This window comes from Cucurbita pepo, chromosome LG12 (assembly GCF_002806865.2).
Source record: "Cucurbita pepo subsp. pepo cultivar mu-cu-16 chromosome LG12, ASM280686v2, whole genome shotgun sequence".
Classification (NCBI taxonomy): Eukaryota; Viridiplantae; Streptophyta; class Magnoliopsida; order Cucurbitales; family Cucurbitaceae; genus Cucurbita; species Cucurbita pepo.
The window spans coordinates 1,513,821-1,535,881 of NC_036649.1; the positions used below are offsets into that span (position 1 = coordinate 1,513,821).

General features: G+C 38.6%; 3 protein-coding genes across 6 annotated transcripts; 2 read left to right on the forward strand and 1 right to left on the reverse strand.

The window, feature by feature from the left end:
• On the forward strand, positions 1 to 7,650 carry LOC111806893 (uncharacterized protein At5g19025-like). Of its 3 annotated transcripts, none has more exons than XM_023692407.1 (2): positions 1 to 873; positions 1,760 to 2,145. In XM_023692407.1, exons 1-2 carry the CDS (start codon positions 239 to 241, stop codon positions 1,809 to 1,811), a joined length of 687 nt encoding a protein of 228 aa, XP_023548175.1. In that variant the 5' UTR covers positions 1 to 238; the 3' UTR covers positions 1,812 to 2,145. The 3 variants fall into 3 exon arrangements, with proteins under 3 accessions (XP_023548175.1, XP_023548178.1, XP_023548176.1); XM_023692410.1 differs by lacking the exon at positions 1,760 to 2,145 and adding an exon at positions 7,160 to 7,650 and having other exon boundaries at positions 3 to 873; XM_023692408.1 differs by lacking the exons at positions 1 to 873; positions 1,760 to 2,145 and adding exons at positions 3,242 to 4,110; positions 7,160 to 7,650.
• Positions 7,406 to 10,835, forward strand: LOC111806892 (pentatricopeptide repeat-containing protein At5g19020, mitochondrial). Its single transcript, XM_023692406.1, has 2 exons — positions 7,406 to 7,488; positions 8,290 to 10,835. Exon 2 carries the CDS (start codon positions 8,449 to 8,451, stop codon positions 10,555 to 10,557), a length of 2,109 nt encoding a protein of 702 aa, XP_023548174.1. The 5' UTR covers positions 7,406 to 7,488; positions 8,290 to 8,448; the 3' UTR covers positions 10,558 to 10,835.
• LOC111806891 (mediator of RNA polymerase II transcription subunit 33A-like) lies at positions 10,758 to 21,895 on the reverse strand. 2 transcript variants are annotated; one of them, XM_023692405.1, is made up of 12 exons: positions 21,504 to 21,895; positions 20,829 to 20,939; positions 19,550 to 19,897; positions 19,002 to 19,315; positions 18,796 to 18,887; positions 18,004 to 18,364; positions 16,846 to 17,056; positions 15,462 to 15,576; positions 15,188 to 15,349; positions 12,939 to 13,596; positions 12,420 to 12,626; positions 10,758 to 12,090 (listed from the first exon to the last, which is right to left on the reverse strand). In XM_023692405.1, the coding sequence occupies exons 1-12, from the start codon at positions 21,776 to 21,778 to the stop codon at positions 10,973 to 10,975; spliced, it is 3,972 nt and encodes a 1,323-aa protein (XP_023548173.1). In that variant the 5' UTR covers positions 21,779 to 21,895; the 3' UTR covers positions 10,758 to 10,972. The 2 variants fall into 2 exon arrangements, with proteins under 2 accessions (XP_023548173.1, XP_023548172.1); XM_023692404.1 differs by having other exon boundaries at positions 16,846 to 17,059.
• Positions 21,896 to 22,061: the final 166 nt, after the last annotated feature.

The window sequence follows — 22,061 nt, forward strand, 5'->3', positions numbered from 1 at the left end:
TCCCTATTCTCAGCCACTCTCCTCCGTGGCGCGTGTTAAATACTCAATCAGACGGCCCACAATCTCCGGTCCGTCACCACCACTTCGCTAATGTGCGCCATTCTTCATCATCATCTTCTTCTTCTTCTTCTTCAATCTTCCTCTCTCTCTCAAATCCCCTTTTTACAGTCAGATCCCTTATTTTTCCCAAACTGTGAACTCCATTATTGCGAAGCTCTCATTGGGCTCTCTCTATAACATGCGCAATCTTCTGGTTCCGACCACCGCCATGCCTCCGTCCTCGATTCTCTCCTCATCGTCGTCAATTCCCAAATCCAAGACTTCTGCAAACCCTAACCCTAGCAATTCTCTTCTCTGTAAACATTCGCCATCGGCAACCCTTGACCTTCTTATTCTCATTCTTGTTCTCTTTTCTGGTACCTTTCTTGTAACGTCATATTTCTCCTACATTTTCAACTCTCTGTCGATTCTCTTATCGCATTCAGCCCCGCAGCTTCCTCAATTTCCGTTTCCGTTTCCGTTTATTGCTGGGTTTTTGTTGTTCTTCTGTGTAACTATTGGCGTGTTTGAGATATGTTGTGGCGCCAGATCGAGGAAATGCGCGAAGCCGGGATGTAAAGGGTTGAAAAAAGCTATGGAGTTTGATCTGCAATTGCAAACGGAGGAGTGTGTGAAGAATGGGTCGAAGGAGATAGATAAATTGCCGTGGAAAGGTGGTAATGTGGCCAATCCGGATTATGAGTGCTTGAGGTCCGAGCTGAGGAAGATGGCACCACCCAATGGCCGAGCTGTTCTGCTCTTCCGGGCGCGCTGTGGCTGCCCCATCGCGAAGCTTGAAGGCTGGGGGACTAAGCGCGGGCGGCGGCATAAGAAGTAAGTTCATTATTTATCCGATACAGTGCCCATGAATCTTTTTTGGGGATTGTTTTTGTTTGCTCTGATCATTCAAAGGCTTGATCTCTTCCGCTCTTGTTTTGTAATTCTAGAATTGGGTCTGTTCTGCTGAAATTATCACGACCTCCTTCTCCCTTGCAAAACCCCAAAACTGAAAACAAAATGATGAAGGAAAATGGTGTATCTGAATTTAGATAGCATTTATTGATGTCCCTGTGACATACATGAAACTCTGGACGAACCTTAGTATTCAACTCATTTTGAAACTGGGATGAAATTTCTTCCCCTGTCTAGTATTTCAGTTAAGATTATGGAAGAGGAAGACTATCTTATTTCAGTTTGGTGAATCAAAATCTATTATACATCTTCCTTTTATACGTTGATTTTTCAACAAGAAAAAATGTCGATCAGATCAATTCCCATTGACACAGGTATCAGGATTTTTAAGTATTGCAGAGTCCCTCATAGTGATGCTCATAAATTCAAGTTCTGGACTGAATTGTTAAATGAAAACTAATTCTGTAGCTAACCTTGCATCCTGGACTCATAGTTGCAGAGTCCCTCATAGTCTTTACTTGCCCTGTTTTGTTTCTGAGCTCATATTTAAATTCATACCGTTCTCGGTCGGTATAGTACTATCTTCTGTTTCTTCCCCCTTTTTGACATCTATTGAGGATGGTGAAATTCAATTTATGTAAACTTACTTTCAAACTTGTTCTTCCTGGTGCAAATATTATTTTTAGGGAGATAGCTTCTTGTTTCATGTTTTGATCTAGAGAAGATGTTTAGTCGTTTTTTCCCCCATTTGATGCAAGTTCTCTTCACTCTTGGGTCCATTCTTCAAAGTTGGTTAATTATTTTTCAGTGGGAAGCTATGCAAGCAAGTTTCAGGGACTCGGTTAGCATACCCCAAGTAATTTGTTTCTGGTTAGCAATTATTGGACTAGGTTGAAGCATTGATGTTCTGTTCTCCTAGCTTCTAACTAAATTTTATGTATGCATGGTGTTTAGCTCTAGTTGATGTTTTATTTACTTAACCTTGCGAGCTTTACCCGATTTCTTTTTCAGTCATGATTTACCTAATAGACCATATCTAATTGTTTTAATGAACCCTGGCATTGGTATATGATGCATTCTGGAACATTATCATAGCTAAAAAAACCCAAGAAAACAGCCTAGGAGCGGGCTGGGCAGAGAAAACTCCTTCTCGAAAGGACCATAAAAGAAGAGGCTTCTTGTAACCGCCCAAGCCCACCGCTAGCCGATATTGTCCTCTTTGGGCTTTCCCTTTCAGGCTTCCCCTCAAGGTTTTTAAAACGTGTTTGCTAGGAGAGGTTTCTACACTCTTATAAAGAATGTTCCGTTCTCCTCCCCAACCGATGTAGGATCTCACACTTCCAATTGCAAAAAAAATCTATGGAGAGGCTCGAATTACAACAGAATTTTTTGTGAGAGCACCACCATGAGGAGGTTTGCTGTACATTACCGCACAAATATCTTAACAAAACCTTTTTCCTTCAAATCTCTTTGGTTTCTTTCCTACCACACAATTCCACAAAACTTTAGTGTTGACTTTAAACCTCACCTTTCCAGGACTTCCAAAAGCTAATCACTTTATTAGGAAGTAGGAACACGTTTGGATTATTCTTGATCTACACAATGATGCTATAGCTTTATTTTGCTTCGACAAAAACCACACGAATTTATTTGTGTCGATATGTTGCCAAATAATCAACCTCTTGACACAAAACAACTTGAACCAGACTCATTGGTTATTATGAACCTGTTCAACATGAGTGAGATTCATCAGAGGTTTTTCAATAAAAAAGATATACCCAATACTTGGTTAGCTTTTTTACTCTATGAAAATGCTTAACAAGTCAAGTCTTGTCACGTAGTGTTTCAGCAATTTTATCGATGTTCTTCTATATATGCATGTAGCCTTTCTTTCCTGGGAAGCTAATTATGATCATCTAGTTGTGTGGCTAGCTTCATCCTATTTTACTTCACTGGTTTCAGTTTCACAAAAGATGTGGAAGCATGAAAACTGTAATATAACTTGCAGGATCTATGGATTGGTAATTTTGTCCTAATTTCCTGTTTTACCCCATGTGGGAAAATGGAATGGGAACCCAATGCGTAACGACCCAAGCCCACCGCTAGTAGATATTGCCTTTTTTGGTCTGTCCCTCAAAGTTTTTAAAACGCGTCTGCTAGGGAGAGGTTNTATAGAATTATTAATTTATTTGCCAGAAACTCAACAGTCATTTAAACATAATTTCATCAACTTTACCGGAAAAACAAATTAATTAATTATATATATTAAAAATATATTGTGTTTCTTCCCTATTCTCAGCCACTCTCCTCCGTGGCGCGTGTTAAATACTCAATCAGACGGCCCACAATCTCCGGTCCGTCACCACCACTTCGCTAATGTGCGCCATTCTTCATCATCATCTTCTTCTTCTTCTTCTTCAATCTTCCTCTCTCTCTCAAATCCCCTTTTTACAGTCAGATCCCTTATTTTTCCCAAACTGTGAACTCCATTATTGCGAAGCTCTCATTGGGCTCTCTCTATAACATGCGCAATCTTCTGGTTCCGACCACCGCCATGCCTCCGTCCTCGATTCTCTCCTCATCGTCGTCAATTCCCAAATCCAAGACTTCTGCAAACCCTAACCCTAGCAATTCTCTTCTCTGTAAACATTCGCCATCGGCAACCCTTGACCTTCTTATTCTCATTCTTGTTCTCTTTTCTGGTACCTTTCTTGTAACGTCATATTTCTCCTACATTTTCAACTCTCTGTCGATTCTCTTATCGCATTCAGCCCCGCAGCTTCCTCAATTTCCGTTTCCGTTTCCGTTTATTGCTGGGTTTTTGTTGTTCTTCTGTGTAACTATTGGCGTGTTTGAGATATGTTGTGGCGCCAGATCGAGGAAATGCGCGAAGCCGGGATGTAAAGGGTTGAAAAAAGCTATGGAGTTTGATCTGCAATTGCAAACGGAGGAGTGTGTGAAGAATGGGTCGAAGGAGATAGATAAATTGCCGTGGAAAGGTGGTAATGTGGCCAATCCGGATTATGAGTGCTTGAGGTCCGAGCTGAGGAAGATGGCACCACCCAATGGCCGAGCTGTTCTGCTCTTCCGGGCGCGCTGTGGCTGCCCCATCGCGAAGCTTGAAGGCTGGGGGACTAAGCGCGGGCGGCGGCATAAGAAGTAAGTTCATTATTTATCCGATACAGTGCCCATGAATCTTTTTTGGGGATTGTTTTTGTTTGCTCTGATCATTCAAAGGCTTGATCTCTTCCGCTCTTGTTTTGTAATTCTAGAATTGGGTCTGTTCTGCTGAAATTATCACGACCTCCTTCTCCCTTGCAAAACCCCAAAACTGAAAACAAAATGATGAAGGAAAATGGTGTATCTGAATTTAGATAGCATTTATTGATGTCCCTGTGACATACATGAAACTCTGGACGAACCTTAGTATTCAACTCATTTTGAAACTGGGATGAAATTTCTTCCCCTGTCTAGTATTTCAGTTAAGATTATGGAAGAGGAAGACTATCTTATTTCAGTTTGGTGAATCAAAATCTATTATACATCTTCCTTTTATACGTTGATTTTTCAACAAGAAAAAATGTCGATCAGATCAATTCCCATTGACACAGGTATCAGGATTTTTAAGTATTGCAGAGTCCCTCATAGTGATGCTCATAAATTCAAGTTCTGGACTGAATTGTTAAATGAAAACTAATTCTGTAGCTAACCTTGCATCCTGGACTCATAGTTGCAGAGTCCCTCATAGTCTTTACTTGCCCTGTTTTGTTTCTGAGCTCATATTTAAATTCATACCGTTCTCGGTCGGTATAGTACTATCTTCTGTTTCTTCCCCCTTTTTGACATCTATTGAGGATGGTGAAATTCAATTTATGTAAACTTACTTTCAAACTTGTTCTTCCTGGTGCAAATATTATTTTTAGGGAGATAGCTTCTTGTTTCATGTTTTGATCTAGAGAAGATGTTTAGTCGTTTTTTCCCCCATTTGATGCAAGTTCTCTTCACTCTTGGGTCCATTCTTCAAAGTTGGTTAATTATTTTTCAGTGGGAAGCTATGCAAGCAAGTTTCAGGGACTCGGTTAGCATACCCCAAGTAATTTGTTTCTGGTTAGCAATTATTGGACTAGGTTGAAGCATTGATGTTCTGTTCTCCTAGCTTCTAACTAAATTTTATGTATGCATGGTGTTTAGCTCTAGTTGATGTTTTATTTACTTAACCTTGCGAGCTTTACCCGATTTCTTTTTCAGTCATGATTTACCTAATAGACCATATCTAATTGTTTTAATGAACCCTGGCATTGGTATATGATGCATTCTGGAACATTATCATAGCTAAAAAAACCCAAGAAAACAGCCTAGGAGCGGGCTGGGCAGAGAAAACTCCTTCTCGAAAGGACCATAAAAGAAGAGGCTTCTTGTAACCGCCCAAGCCCACCGCTAGCCGATATTGTCCTCTTTGGGCTTTCCCTTTCAGGCTTCCCCTCAAGGTTTTTAAAACGTGTTTGCTAGGAGAGGTTTCTACACTCTTATAAAGAATGTTCCGTTCTCCTCCCCAACCGATGTAGGATCTCACACTTCCAATTGCAAAAAAAATCTATGGAGAGGCTCGAATTACAACAGAATTTTTTGTGAGAGCACCACCATGAGGAGGTTTGCTGTACATTACCGCACAAATATCTTAACAAAACCTTTTTCCTTCAAATCTCTTTGGTTTCTTTCCTACCACACAATTCCACAAAACTTTAGTGTTGACTTTAAACCTCACCTTTCCAGGACTTCCAAAAGCTAATCACTTTATTAGGAAGTAGGAACACGTTTGGATTATTCTTGATCTACACAATGATGCTATAGCTTTATTTTGCTTCGACAAAAACCACACGAATTTATTTGTGTCGATATGTTGCCAAATAATCAACCTCTTGACACAAAACAACTTGAACCAGACTCATTGGTTATTATGAACCTGTTCAACATGAGTGAGATTCATCAGAGGTTTTTCAATAAAAAAGATATACCCAATACTTGGTTAGCTTTTTTACTCTATGAAAATGCTTAACAAGTCAAGTCTTGTCACGTAGTGTTTCAGCAATTTTATCGATGTTCTTCTATATATGCATGTAGCCTTTCTTTCCTGGGAAGCTAATTATGATCATCTAGTTGTGTGGCTAGCTTCATCCTATTTTACTTCACTGGTTTCAGTTTCACAAAAGATGTGGAAGCATGAAAACTGTAATATAACTTGCAGGATCTATGGATTGGTAATTTTGTCCTAATTTCCTGTTTTACCCCATGTGGGAAAATGGAATGGGAACCCAATGCGTAACGACCCAAGCCCACCGCTAGTAGATATTGCCTTTTTTGGTCTGTCCCTCAAAGTTTTTAAAACGCGTCTGCTAGGGAGAGGTTGGTAGATTTGGTGGATTGTGAGATCCCACATCGGTTGGAGAGGAGAACGAAACATCCTTTATAAGGGTGTGGAAACCTCTCTATGGTAGACGCGTTTTATAACCTTGAGGGGAAGCCTGAAAAGAAAAGTCCAAAGAGGACATTATCTGCTAGCGGTGGGCTTGAGCTATTACACAATTCATCCCGATTCCTGGCGCACTACTGACTGGCGAGTAGTAAACAAACATATCAATAGGCTGTAGATTCTAGTGTCTTTCTCATTTCAGCTTTTGTACCGACTCTTTACATCGAGCTTGCATTGAGCTATATCAAACCTGAATCCATATCATTTTCGTACGAAGTTAAATCTGCTTCAAGTTCTTTGTTTCAGAAAGCAAATAACAGGGATTTCTTTTGCCTTTGTTCAAGTCAAGCATTCAAAATTTCAAACATGTTTGTTGGGTTAGTTGGCAAGATTTTTAGAATTTGTTCCTGATGATATATATTGGCAAGATCTATAAGAACATAACTGAATATTCAAGACCTTGAAAGTAAGATTGTCAAACTCTGATGCAGTGTGCCTAACATTTAGTACTTAGAAAGGTTTTGGATTTCTATTTCTGATGAACTAAGGAAGCTGTATAGCACATCTTACATTTACTATGAAGATCATCTTCATATTGTATCCTCATTATGTTAGGAAAAACATGTTTTCACTGATGAACAATCTCATGCACATTTCTGACCTTATGATTTGCTCAAGAAAATCCTTGTTTGATTTTTCGATCACATTAGTAATCTTCAATGCTGCCATTTTCCGCAGGGTTCTGGCAACACTGGATCTTAACGGGGGAGGAGATCATCACTGATCGTCGGTAGCGACTTCGCTATCGAGAAGACCTTCCAGATATCTTACTTTCTCTTCCCATCATTTTACTTAATTTGAGATGCTCTTTCTGAAACATATGGATGACTAGAGCTTTCTTTTATAAGAACATATACTATATAACACAGTGAATATTCATTGCCAGAAACAGGCTGCATTATCCTGGGAGATTCTTCATCGCCCATGGAAATGGAAATGGAAATGGAAACCAAACTTACTGCAAATAAAACCACAGACTATGATAGTTATATCTCCTGCTCCATCTTGTAAGTGTGATGGGAACATTATTTTCTTCTTTTTCCCTTATATTTTCTCTCTTTGGATCTATTTAGTGGTTCTCTGCCCATGTAGATGGGGTTGAAATAACACTAATATAGCTTTAGTTGTACGGTAATGAGTCGTTAAAAATCGAGGAATATCTTTTTGTATATGTCGAACTTTTAATTCGTGTGGTAACGGGAAACGAACACAAGTTTTAATAGGTATTCTGTGATGTCCCATATTGGTTGGGAGGAGAACAAAACACCTTTTACAAGGTTGTGGAATCTTTCCCCTAGCAGACACGTTTTAAAGCCTTGAGGGGAAGCTCGAAAGGGAAAGTCCAAACAGGACAATATGTACTAGCGGTGAGCTTGGGCTAGAGTCGTTACAAATGGTATCAGAGTCAGACACGGGATGATGTGCTAGCCTTCTCACTACTCCCCAAAGGGGATAGACACGAGGCGATATGTCAGTTTGGAATACGTTTTTTTCAATCTATTTTCATCCATAGGTTTCTATGTTTTGTCATATAACTTCGATATAATTTCGATAGATGTTTTAAAAAATCAATCGCTTTTTTTTAGAGTAATTTTGAGAATTTATTTTTGCTTTTGAAATTTGATTCAAAATTTTGATAATTTACTCGATGAGATGATAGTGTTTTTAACGAGCTGAACTATATTAAAACAAGTTTTTTATTTTTATTTTTTTACAAATTACAATTCATCAATCAATCTTCTAAAATTTCACATCTCAAAATTTCACATCTTGTCGTTCAAAATGATGAATCAACTTCAACCTATTAGGTGGTCTTCTCATTCTTCTTTTCCCTTCGGGCTCTCGCTGACTGATCGATTCTGCACGACGACGAGGAAGAGGGAATGAGAGAGAGATAGAAATATATATATCCATGGAGATCGGGATTTATACAGAACTTGTTGAGTGATACTAGATGGTTTCCTCTCATGCTCGTTTTTGCGATACCCAAATTGTTCCCTCGACGTATTACGATTCCTCTTTCATTTACTCCGCTTTATCCCAAATGGGTTTCCACCTTCTCCCCAATCGGACCTTCTTCACGGCCTCTCCACAATCTTACCTCATTCTTCAATGGCAGACCTTCAGGCAAATGCTTGGATTACGAGCTCTCCTTGGTCTCAGCCTTGAAGTCCTGCGCATCCAGTTCAGCTATTTTTCAAGGGCAGCAAATCCATGCCGCCGTCCTCAAATCTGGGTTTGATTCCAATACTTTCATCCTTAATAGCTTGATTAATATGTATGCCAAATGTGGACATATTGCCGATGCCAGATTGTTGTTTGATTCGTGTTCTGGCCTGGATTCTGTATCTTGTAACATCATGTTATCTGGGTATGTTAAACTTCGCCAATTGGAGAACGCACGCCAGCTGTTCGACAAAATGCCTGAAAGAGGATGCGTCTCTTACACCACCATGATTTTGGGTTTGGCACAGAATGATTGTTGGAGGGAAGCAATTGAGATTTTCAAGGATATGAGGTCTGCAGGTGTGGCCCCAAATGAAGTGACAATTGCAAGTGTCATGTCAGCATGTTCACATATTGGTGGGATTTGGAATTGCTTGATGCTCCATGCACTGGTAATAAAGCTACATTTCATTGGTCTTGTTCTTATTTCCACAAATTTGCTGCACATGTATTGTGTTTGTTCAAGTTTAAAAGATGCTAGGAGGTTATTCAATGAGATGCCAGTGCGTAATACTGTTTCATGGAATGTGATGTTAAAAGGGTATGTAAAATCAGACCTTGTTGATAAAGCAATAGAGTTGTTTGATAGGATTCCAGAAAGAGATGTGATTTCTTGGGCTACAATGATTGATGGGTTTGTGCGAGTGAAACAATTAAGGGAAGCTTTGTTGATGTTTTCTGCAATGAGAAAAAGTGATCTTCATCCCAATGAAGTGATGATTGTTGATTTGCTTTCTGCTTGTGGGCAGTCAATTTCAATTGATGAGGGCAGGCAGCTCCATTCAATCATAGTGAAAACTGGTTTTGATTGTTATGATTTCATGCAAGCAACTCTCATTAGTTTCTATTCAGCTTGTGGAAGGATTGAGCTTGCTTATTTGCAGTACCAGGTAAGTGATAAGAGTCATCTAGCAACTTCAAATGCCCTCATTGTGGGCTTCATGAAGAACAGAATGATTGATCAAGCAAGGCAAATATTTGATGTGATGCCTGAAAAAGATGTGTTTTCATGGAGCACCATGATTTCTGGTTATGCACAGAATGAGTTACCTGATATGGCTTTAGAGCTTTTCCATGGAATGGTGGTCAGCGGTCTCGAGCCGAACGAGATCACCATGGTTAGTGTTTTCTCAGCCATTGCAGCTTCAGGTAAACTGGCAGAAGGAAGATGGGCGCATGAGTATGTTTGCAACAAAGCCATTCCTCTTAATGATAATTTGAGTGCTGCAGTCATTGACATGTATGCCAAATGTGGAAGTATCAGGACTGCCATGGATGTGTTTTATCAGATCAGAGACAAGGCCTCCACAGTCTCACCGTGGAACGCCATCATATGTGGATTGGCGATGCACGGGCATGCGAATTTGTCTCTTGAAATCTTTTCCGACTTGCAAAGACGTAGTATCAAGCTCAACTCGATCACATTCCTTGGGGTCCTTGGTGCGTGTTGCCATGCTGGTTTGGTTGAGCTTGGGGAGAGATATTTCTGGAGCATGAAGAGTGTATATGGCGTAGAACCGAACATTAAGCATTATGGATGTCTAGTCGATCTGTTAGGCAGAGCTGCGCGATTAAGGGAAGCCGAGGAAACTATAAGAACCATGCCAATGAAGGCAGATGTTGTGATATGGGGCACATTATTGGCAGCTTGCAGAACACATGGGGAAGTCGAAATAGGTGAAAGAGCTGCAGAGAATTTAGCTAGATTGGAACCGTCCCACGGGGCAGGTCGAGTCCTCCTGTCGAACTTATACGCCGATGCAGGGTTATGGGAGGATGCATCTTTGGTGAGGAAAGCAATGCAAAGTCAAAGGATGATAAGATCACCTGGGTGCAGTGGTGTTGTATGAAGAATTATGGACATGGGAAACCATGAAAACTTTGTTCAATTAACTCTTAGGCACCATTTGCTACATCATCACGAGGCCATAAAGTCTTATCAAAAGAGGAGAAATACGTGTTTAGAGTCGACACCTAGGTATAGGGCCTTAGGACTCAAGAATTTGACTCCGAGTCTATGAACCATAGGTCCGGGTAAAGTTATAAAGCATTTGTTATAACCCGGATCTCTTTGTATTGATCTTCGAAATATGGGGGAAGGGGAAATGGACCAATTTACATTTGTTAATTTTCGTGCACAATGGAAGAACTTGTTACAAAGTTCTCTACTGATGGTTACAAGACTGACTTGGAAGAAAGCTATAGTACAACTAATTCTAACTCTTAGAAATCAACCTAAAAGAATACAAAAATGGCTGAATAAACTCAAGCCTCACTTTCAATTATCAGTTCAGCAGCTGCACCTATGGTACCAACGCCACCAAGTCCAAGCAATGCAAGAGCAAGCTCTTCTTCATTCCATAGCTTGAGCCCATTACTCAATCGTTTCAATACTTCTACATCTACGTCAAGAACCCAGCTCGGTGTGCAACCAACCATTAGGCTCACGAACCCGGTCACGTAGGCACGCCATGTGGCCCAATCACAACCTAGTGATATTTTTCCATCAAGGGCACTTGCAAGAAACTCCATATGAACACCTAGGATTTTGGGACGCCTCTTTGATGCAGATGATGAAGAGTCAGTGCCCCAAGCAAAAGCCCCACATAACACTGCAAAGTAAGCTAATGCATATCCCCCAAGCATGGAAACTATCCCCTCTGAACATTCCTCTTGCTCGGACCTGTGAACTGAAATGAACCAAGAAGGCAATGTTTCTTTTATCACAGATTGAACCAGTACTAAACCACCTGATAGCCATACTAATGAAGCTCCAAGTGAAGCTGCAAGCTTTACTTGAATCATTGCTGAAGATAGTGAAATCTGTCCATATCTTTTTCCGTTATTGGTTGTTCTCAGTTTCCCCGATCTCTCTTTTCGAGCACCATTACAAGCTATTTCTCGTACAGAATCCATCAGAAGAGAGAGGATCTCTTCAACCAATAGTGCGACGTCTCTAATTGATCGGTAGACACGTAAAAAAAGAATTCCTGGAGCAACAGGAGAAATCCCACCACAGAAATGAGATCCAAATCCGTGGCCAAGAAGGGCCCCAACACCCCCATGATTTGAGAGGGGATTGGCAGTTAGGCCAAGGGTGGCAGTGAAGCAGCTTTTGAGAAGCTGAACCACAGCATCGCAATTCTGAAGGAAAACTGTACGAGATGCTGAAAAGACCAGGAAATCACTCCAACGTTTGGCTTTTTGAGTCCACAAGGAAGCAACAATTGGCATGCATGGCCAGGGGCAACCAGCTGCGAGAGACTCCAAGGCCGGGCCAGCCAAATTGAGGAAACGTTCGGATGCTCTGTCTATTTTGTAGGTTATAGTAAGGCTTACAAAGGCAGCTAAGGGCAGAGGAAGTGTGGCTGGAGAACTTCCCCCTACAAAAATCACAGATAAAAAAGTCGTTATTAACCGATTTCATTATGGGGTTGATAGATTTATGCACGAGACTAATAAGGTTTTCTTTCTGATTGGATTTTTTCATATTTTGATTGAACCTTTAATGGAGTGTATAAATTTAGAAGGTGCTTGACTGAACCGAAGCGGTGATTACAAACAACATGAAGCCCTTAACTTACACTTGAACAATCAAACATAAATCCATGTGAATGCTGTGTCGTTGGTTTACTTTGGAAGTTATCTTGAAATGCATAATCAAACTTAAATATTATCATTTAGAAGTTTACAGTGATTAGAATGACCAAACCTGCAGCCAGGCTAGGGACATCAACGCCAGTAGCAGCTAGGATTTTCTTGATCTGCTCTTCAACATTAGAAAGATTTGCTGCTGGGCTGGGCCAATCTGATCCATTCATAAAAACAGGTTTCCATAATCCCCGAGTTACTTCTGCAGAAAAGTAGCTCACTATGGTTGCTAAAGATGCTGGTAGAAAATCTGCTAGATCTTTAAGTCCTGGAATGATTACATGAAAAGAAATAATTGATTAGATATAAAGTCTGTTCATTTCAAAATCAGGTATGAGAGCTTTATTTCAAATTCACTTCTTAATTACACAACTTGGGAGAAATCCAAAGTTCAGACAAGCTTCAACAAAATGTATTGCATAGCAGCTTAGATTTCTGGCGTGATTGTAGAAAACTGTAAATTTACAGTTTATGTGCTCCCTCGATAATATAAGAAGAAATATAAAAGATATTACAGCTCAATCATGAACAAGATATACAAAAATTACGTGAAATTCATCCAACCAGTATTCATACTGACCTGTAGCCAACTCACGAGGAGAAAGCTTTCCATGAGCACAGGCTGTTAGAGCAGCATCAATCACAAAAGGAACAGCTTCCATTATATCCCAGGCAGGCAATTTAGATCTTAAAGAAGAATCTTCATTTCCAGGCCCAGAAGAACTACTGCTTCCAGAAGTAACTGAAGTTAAAGATTGATTTCCCCCATTAATACTTCGGAACATCATGTTAAGAAGTCCATCAACAGTCTGATGAACTGGGTTGCCATGAACATGACCAGAGAGGGTTGACGCTATACATGCTTGATGTTGTCGATACCAGACTTTCAATTTGGGAAATGAGTCTACAAATATTGGTTGGGGGGAAGAGGAACTTGCTACAGCTGAAAGTCTCATTTTATTGCGATCTTTGTGGACATTTCCAGATACTAGATGGGAATTTCTCACTAATAGTAGATATTCTGGAGTGAGTTGAGACCCAACCGTCGGTGCATCACCCACTCCATGGTCTAGAGGAGGATGGGTAAATCTCCAAAGCTTTAAGAGAAGAGTAAACGCATTTGAAAACACGGCATGAGCAGAGATTTCTTCCCCTGTTGTTAAGGTCCAATTGAGGTTTGGAACACACGATCCGAAAACCTCGCAGATTGGCATCAGTGAACATGCAAGTTGTGGAACCTAGAACACATATCAACGAAAGCCTAATGAAATTGATGGGTGGAGGTTGGAATCTCATTTTGAAAAAGTTTAGAACAACAAAATAAAACTACATTAAAAAAAATATGTGGAGAATGTTTATGGATATTTATTTTAGGTGGAGATTTAAACATGCGATCTTAAGAGGATGCGATCTTAAGAGGAAGTGTAGATGCCTTACCCATTGGGCTAGACTCATGGACATTTATATTATATATTTTAAAATGGTTGATGGTGCATTTTAAAGTTTCTTAGCGAGTTAACATCAAGCCCCTTATCTTCCTAGAATCAAGCATGATCTCCTTATAATCAGTAACCAACCATAAACCTGGGTCTGTTCTCAATCAACAGTCGAAAACTAAGAGATTTTAACACCACACCACTGAACTTATCAGAATCCATGAACCATTCTTCTTGCTCCAAAATGATTGAAAAGCTCTCTAAGGGTTCCTTAGCCATGTAAGAAACCTGTTGGTTTTGACAAAGAAGATTTGTTCTTTTTAAAAAAGAAAAAAAATAGGAAAAACCTTTCAGGGATGACGTTTTCTTGGCAATAAAGCTTCTGGTATTTTAAGGTGCGTGAATCAGATGAGCATGTGGGAGGAATCCTCAAACAGAACTGGAAAGCCATTAAAATTTAATTGCAGTGTTCCAAGAATTTTTTCCATAATTTTGTAGAAAGTTGGTTCGATGTTGTTTCATGGAGGTTATTCCATGAAAATTGGCTCATAACTTAATTATATCCTCAACTCAAGCATAAACGGAGACTGCATTAGTCTAATCCCTAAAACCCTCATAGCTGGTGATATAGCACGTTCCAGGCCCACCAGGCACCGGTATTTATAGGATAAAATTCATCTTGCCTAAAACTACTATATTCAAGAACCAGGTAGTACTTACCAAGAACAAGCAAATTGTGTATTCCGGTGATAGTTTAGTCGATTAATTGGTGGCTGATCAGAAGAGAGCCAAGAAGAAATGTTGGTCTTCAAGATAGATTTAGAGAAGACACACAACATGGTGGATTAGGAATTTCTCATGGCAGTAAAAGAAATAAGAGGTTTAGGAAAAAGTGTGGATTCATTGGATCTTCAGGTGCATCTCAAATACGGAACTCTCAAATCTTAGATAAAGTGTGGACCACCATTATGTCGCTCAAAGAGAATAGGTTCAAGCCACGGTGGTCATCTACCTAAGATTTAATATTCTACAAGTTTTATCGGGTGCAACTCAAATACTAAACTCTCAAATATAATATGCTGGGACGTCATTTCTTTTTTTTCCCCTTTCTTCATGTTAACATAGAACAAATATCTTTCCTAGCAACTTGCTTTCTTCTGTATAGGCTAGTGAAAGGACCTTTCTGTAACACGTCTTGTTTTCTGGATCTGTTTTCTACTTGTTTACATCAATAAAATCATTTCTTATCCTTTTTTGTTAAAAAAAAGTATTCCTAACAACGGGAAGAACCTCATTTTTTCCAGAACAAGTACATCAAAGTAAATGGATCTAGTTCAATCAGTAACATAATAGTGTCTCAACATAAATATGAGGCTAGCAATGAAGAACGTACCAAACCATGTAGAGAAAAAATCTGAACACAATCAATAGATGCTATTCCAACGATAAGCACATTCAGCATTGGAGCATAGCCTATCAAATGACTTTCACATCCAGAGTAATCTTTGGGAACTGGAGGAGAAAGTAACCTAGTAATATAATGGACAGTATGTTCCTGCATAGTAGTAGATCATAATACCATTAAATATACTTGTCTGGTTAAAATAGAGGGAATGTGAAGAGACCGGAAAAAGAAAATTTATGTAGTATTATCTTTCAATGGTCACCTGAATATTCCAGCCTCGGATCAAGGAAGCCCCACAAAGAATGGTTGCAGCAGATATCTTCTCTTCATCTGATCCTTTTACTGCTATCTCAAATATTTTCTCCAGTTCAGCTAAGCTTCCATCAAACCCATGAGTTTAAAATTCAGACCTTTTGGTAAATTTACAATAAAAAAAACAAAAACAAAAAAACAACTGAAGAACAGGCCATAAATAAAGGAGAAGAGCTAATCTGAAAGTCATCCATATTTGATCAAATCAATACATGACGCATTCTCTCAATTACATTACTTTGCCAAATCCTATACCAAACATTCTTTGAACGTCGTATGTTTGGATCATGGCCACAATGGCAGAAAAACTGAACTACAGAGGACTACTGGGTGTGGGTGGGATCTTTGCATTGGGAGGAACCATAAGTTTTTTGAAGAAATCTAGTAACAAGTTCAGAGGTGAAGGATTTTATTTCCTTACAGCATAAAGTGGACCAAACATGGCCCATGGACCAGGGCAGACCCAAGAGCTGGGCTGCGGGCCCCCAAGGCAGAGAGAAAGGCCTCCCCCCGACTGGCCCTCAGGGCCAGGCTGAGGAGTGAGGCCATCCACATAAAAAGGACATGGTCTTCAAGCTGGGTGTTAATTGAGCGGAGGCTATATCCCAATTTTCCATGATTTCAGCCAACACATTGTACAACCTTGACACGTCAGGAAGGGAAACATATAAATAGAGGGAACAAACGTTCATTAAGGTATGCAACCATTACCGTTACTCGACCTATTACTAATTCAATCCAATATTGTCTTAGGTATAGGAGTGTGTTGGGCATAGCACAACAAAGGCTCAAGTGATCTAGCATGCAGGTACCAACCAAACGACCTGCTCGGTCATATCCATGCATAAGCAATCATTTTAGAAATACTTGTAATGATTGTCTTTTTATCAGTTGAAGGTTTCTTTCATTTTCACATTTGTAATCCCTTTGGGTGTTGTGAGTGAGCAATATCTTATTTACACATGTTCTTTGATGTGTTTTGTTTTTGTTTTTCTTGTATTGGAACAAACTAATTAATTAGAAGTATAATTAGGTTTATCACATTTATTCAAAGCAAAACCCAGTAACAGTTAAAAGCAAAACCAGTCTGAAGAGAAACAAATAAAGATTATAGAAGTATTCTATGCGTAATCTCCCCAGTGTGAATTCTCAAGTTATATATAATCATTTAATTTTGGTGGAGCTTCCTTCACAACAAGGAAACCAGCACAAACATTGAATGAAAAACTTGATGGCATTTCAAGTCTTTTGATATGAATTTTCAGACTTCCAATGTCCAAACAGAAAAGGAAAAAACCAAAAGGGCCAAAGTAGGTTCATTCAATCATGTATACCTTGAAGCAGGAGTTGAAGTTAAGACCTTTATCATTATATGATTAAGTGGAGCCCCCTTCACGAAAGCTGACCAACCAGGTGCTTGGGGTGGTATACTTTGAGGCATTTGATTAATGCAACCGTTCACATAGCCTCGCCAAAAGTATGCAGATGTATCCAAGAGATTTCTTGCAATGCAAGCTTCAACTATCAAATGACGCATATTTCCAGCTGCTAAGGGCACAAAATAAAATTACATTAGGACATAACAGAGCCCCAGGCCACTAGCTTCTCCTTTAAAGGACCAAATACTCGTACACTGAGAAAACACATTCTTTGAGAAAAAGAAGCGTCAAAAGAATCCAATAATGTATGGGACTCGCAATAAATAAAGGCTGGAAATCAAAAAAAAAAAAAAAAAAAACCNAACAGAACAATGAATTATATTGAATAATACTTCACATAAGTAAAACATGCACAGAAAAATAGAAGTGATCTACACCATACTAGAACATCAGAATTAAACAACGCATTCTGAAGAATATAAATGTCATATGTGCTTATATTGCCTCGAGTCTCTTACCCTGCAATTTTCTCGTGTACTATTAATTGGACATGCAAACCAAATTAATTTGGAACTTTTATCCTACCATACTAGAATATCAAACACGAACTCTTTCAATATAATGATTGGATTTACCCACGGTTTTCTTCTCCAGGCCAAAACATCTTATCATATGAGAGTAAAGCATACATTCACAACAAACAGTTCAAGGGGGGCAGAACATTTACAGAGCACGTGAGCAGGCATCATCTACCACGCACGGATCCAGGACCACAAGTATTCTTTTTTATTATATTAGTTTTGGTACCATGTGCCAGTGGATTTCATAATTGTTATAATTGATACTTATGAAGAAGAGATAATACTCGCAAGTTCATTGGCATGTTTTTCATAAAATATGCATTATTATATTTGTTTTGGTACCATGTGCCAATGGATTTCATAACTATTATAATTGATGTTATAGTTGATACTTATGAAGAAAAGATAATACTCACAAGTTCATTGGCATGTCTTTCATAAAATATGCATTAGTATATCGGTTTTGGTACCATGTGCCAATGGATTTCATAACTATTATAATTAATGTTTATAAGGAAGATAGAATACTCACAAGAGTTCATTGGCATATCTTTCATATTGATGCATTCAAAATATGCATTACTAACACTGATTCCAGATATAAACATCATTGCTTTGGCAGCCGCCTGATTGCATGCAGAGATAACACCCTGAGGAGGAGTCAGCAAACTCTGATATTCCCCCAATATCTGTAGGCTAGAAATTAGTTCATTCCGACACTTTCCAGGGGCCTTCTTTTCTTTCCAGTGATTGGATGCACCATACTCTGTTTCATCAATTGTCGTACTTTCCTCCTCCTCAATCAGATCAGCAATCACAAGGACTGTGATACACAATAGAAGGCATAGACGAGTGTCTATGCGAGGCACAGGCCCCTCGATGGGATCCCTTTCCTTTTCAACGTTTTGCAAATAAGAATATCAGTCACTTTTACCTAAATCTTACCAATGAAATAAACTAATATAAATATCAAAAGAGAACATTAAATTAATGTATTCTGCAACAATGACAGACGAAAAGGCAATCGAGCAACAGAAAGAAAGGAAAAAAAAAAGGGATGCCAATATCTAAGTTGCATGTTACATTTATGGAAAGAATGTTAAATCAAAAACTGATTGAAATTTCATAATTGACTTGATGCCATAATCTCACCACCACATTTGTCGAACTAAAAAAAACATAATTGACTAAGGATCTACTGACATATAGAATAGATATTTGTATTGAGTGCTTCATGATTTCTAGCAAACTACAACAAAAATGGATGGTCCATTTTATCAATAAAAATCTGAAGATAATCTATTCAGGACAAAAGAACTCTAACCCTTTGAACAAGGCGAAGAGCTGCTATCCAGAGACCCAAGAAGGTATCATGCCAACTGGTTCCATTTATTGCCTTAAGGGTTTTGACCAAACCTGCAAGAAACAAAGATGAAATTCACTTTCATGTATAATTTTCTTGTACAAACTGATAGGATTCGTGCATATAAGTAGAAATTGTAGAAAACTTGGGATAAAAATTAGTTGTACTTGTAATTTTTTCAATAGCACTTGTTGCTTCTACTTGATATCCATCCATTGCATCTTCTAGAACTAGATCAAGTGGAAGCCAAAGTGCAGAATAACGAGTTCTATGACACAAACTAGCAGAAGCTGCCGGAGATCCAAAAGCTCTAATTGGATGGAACTTCTTCTGTGAATTTTGTTTAAATTCTTGAGAGAAGATTGTCCAAGTATCGAACTGCAGAAAAATCTCTGAGTTCAAAGATTTTGACTTTCTCAATACCGAAGAATTTTCTCCAAGCAACTGGAGTCTTTGAATAAGATCTGCCCAATGTGAAGGCCTGAAAATTTGTAAGAAGAAGGTTGAAGAAAACAATGATAAAAAAGGTAAGACAACCATTTAACTGGTTATGATCTTTGCCACAATAGTTTATGACTAAAATTTTAGTGATATAAATAGCAAAATTATGGTTAGTTAAGTTGAATAGCACAGTTTGTCCTTTTATTCATACCGTTATACTTCGAAGTCATCAAGAAAAGCTAGAGTTTTTAAGTTGATAGATGAATGTCCTTACATATTCCTGCAAGCCAAGTGGAGAATCCTTGAAGTAACCGCATCTTGAAGAAATTTCCCAATTATCTCAATTGTCAATTCAACATTTACATTCTGCAATCTCTCACGTTGTTCAGTCCATTTATCATCATAACCATTGTGACCATCTAGTTCCATTTCTTGAGGTTCTGTTGGCCATTTGGATTTCTCTTCCACAATAAGATCCAATAACCCTTCATCAACAAGTGTTGCATCAAGCAACTTCCAGACAATTGAAAATATATACTCAACCACAAGGGTCCCAGGATCATCTGCTGGCAAATTGAATGTCTCAGAAAGACGAAGAACAGCATCAACAGATGCCATGATCCTGTATCAAAGAGAGAGGTTTATTATTAAAGATGTATACATGACACTAAGAAGCAAAACTACGACCAAAAGCCATCCATTCTTTCTCAAGTACTGCATAGAATAAATTAATCCTCAAAATTTGAAGTCGTAGTATCAACAGAGAAATATTATTCAGTAAGCCTTGATCTATAGACTCATAATTCTATGATTCACTAATCTTCCAGAGTAAAACAACATGTGTTGCAAAATTTGTCATAAAGCATCAACAATATAAGAAGCATTAAACAATATATATAAACCCATTACCAGGGTAGAAATCATTAGAAATCTTTGGGATTAAGTTTAAGCAAGCCCCAATATCTAAAATCATCTCGTATACTGACATTTTCATTCTGAAACATTTTTTTTCTTTCTTATATTCTCCTACATGCACAGAACATCTAATAGGAGAAAAGATGGCATGGAAATAATAATGGATTATTAAGCAGCTACTGTCCTGTGAAGCACAAAAGTAGGCACTGTTTTTACCATTTGCTAACTCATGGTCAGGAAGCTTAACAAGATATCGGCTCCATAATGAAAAAACACGAAAAGTTGGATCATAACAAAAAAGATAATGATAATTGAACATTTCCTCATTCTATGAAGTAGAATTATAGCTTCCAAAGGAAAAACCAAATTCCAAAATTGAACATATCAAGGTCAAGAGGAATGTCAAGATCCAGAGAAGGTAGTAAGACATCACCACTACAATTTCTATGACAGCATCTTACCCCTAATTTCTTTTAGGAAAAAAGAACGTACAAGAGAAAAACCATAAGACAAAACTCTCCCTAGGATTGGTAGTTGAAACTGATCAAAATGCATTATTCAACATAAAAGAGAAAGACAGCAGCAAAATTGAAGTCACAGGCTTGAACTTCATTATCCTTCTCAATCATAAAACTAACTCTTTGTATTTGAGGCCATGGATATGAGATTTCAGCTTAAAAGCGTGTCTTCGAAGAAGTTCCAAATAGAGCCTATATGCTACTGGCTGGAATTGTCTTCTTGAAATGACCCTGTAGAAAGAAGCAATAACAATTTTCAACACTAAATCTTATTCATTATAAGTTGACAAAGGAAATGGAAACAAATTAAATTCAGATCAGATCTCAATCAATCGTAGCAAACAAAGGCTATTCTTGAACCCAAATGCACTATGCTCTACTCATAGTCGTGCTTAAACACCAAAACCTAACTGCTGCCATTTAGTAAAGTACAGACAAAAACTGATAAATTCATGCTCAGCGAATTCCAATTCAGCTCATAACTTCAGAAGTTCAATTGAAAAACAATCCATGGAATCACGTAGGCGCAATCCAGGCAAGAATCAACAACCACTTGCGCACAGAGGATCATGAACACACGAGCTCCATACGCAGCAAGCATCGTGAAAAAGAAGAATCTCCACGATCTCTTCACAGTTGCAACAAATTCTATCAAACAAGCTCCATATCCATCATATCTAATCAATATTTACACTCAACTAACAAAAAAAAAAAAAAACTCGTTCCAGAACTCATACGTCAAAATTCCACAACATACACAAAATAAGCAGAGAACAAAAACAACCGCAAACGAACCTGGTTGTGAGCAAGGCAAGAACAAGAATTGGGGGTACGATATTCAACATCAACGCCTTCTCAAGAAACTTCCATGAAACAGGCTCATTATTATCCCAACAAATGTGCGAAACCAGCACGTTAGCGAGCTCAACTGACGGCAAAACGACTCCCGACGAGTTCAAATTTGAAGACAACTGAATGGCCCAATGCAGAGGATCAACTCCCTTTTGCTGAGCCACCTTGGTTAGCTCTGTAACTCTGTCCCAAAAACTGTTATGAACAGCTACCGCCATTTTCGAGCCAGATTGAACTCGAGCTTTGGGCAATTGCTAGCGGTAAAGTGCTGCGGAGCACACAGAGAACACAGAAAAAACCAGAGAGAAAAGAAAGAGAGTTTCTAAATTGAAGCTTTTGGATCCAATTGTAATTATTTAGCTAGATTCTTGTAAATTTATATTTCCTTTTTTAATTCATCATATATATTATAAAATGTTTGTGGTGAAACGTGTAAGGGAAAACTTAAAGAGAACAATATCTTCTAGCAGTCCATTTTGGCTGTTACAAATAATATCAAAA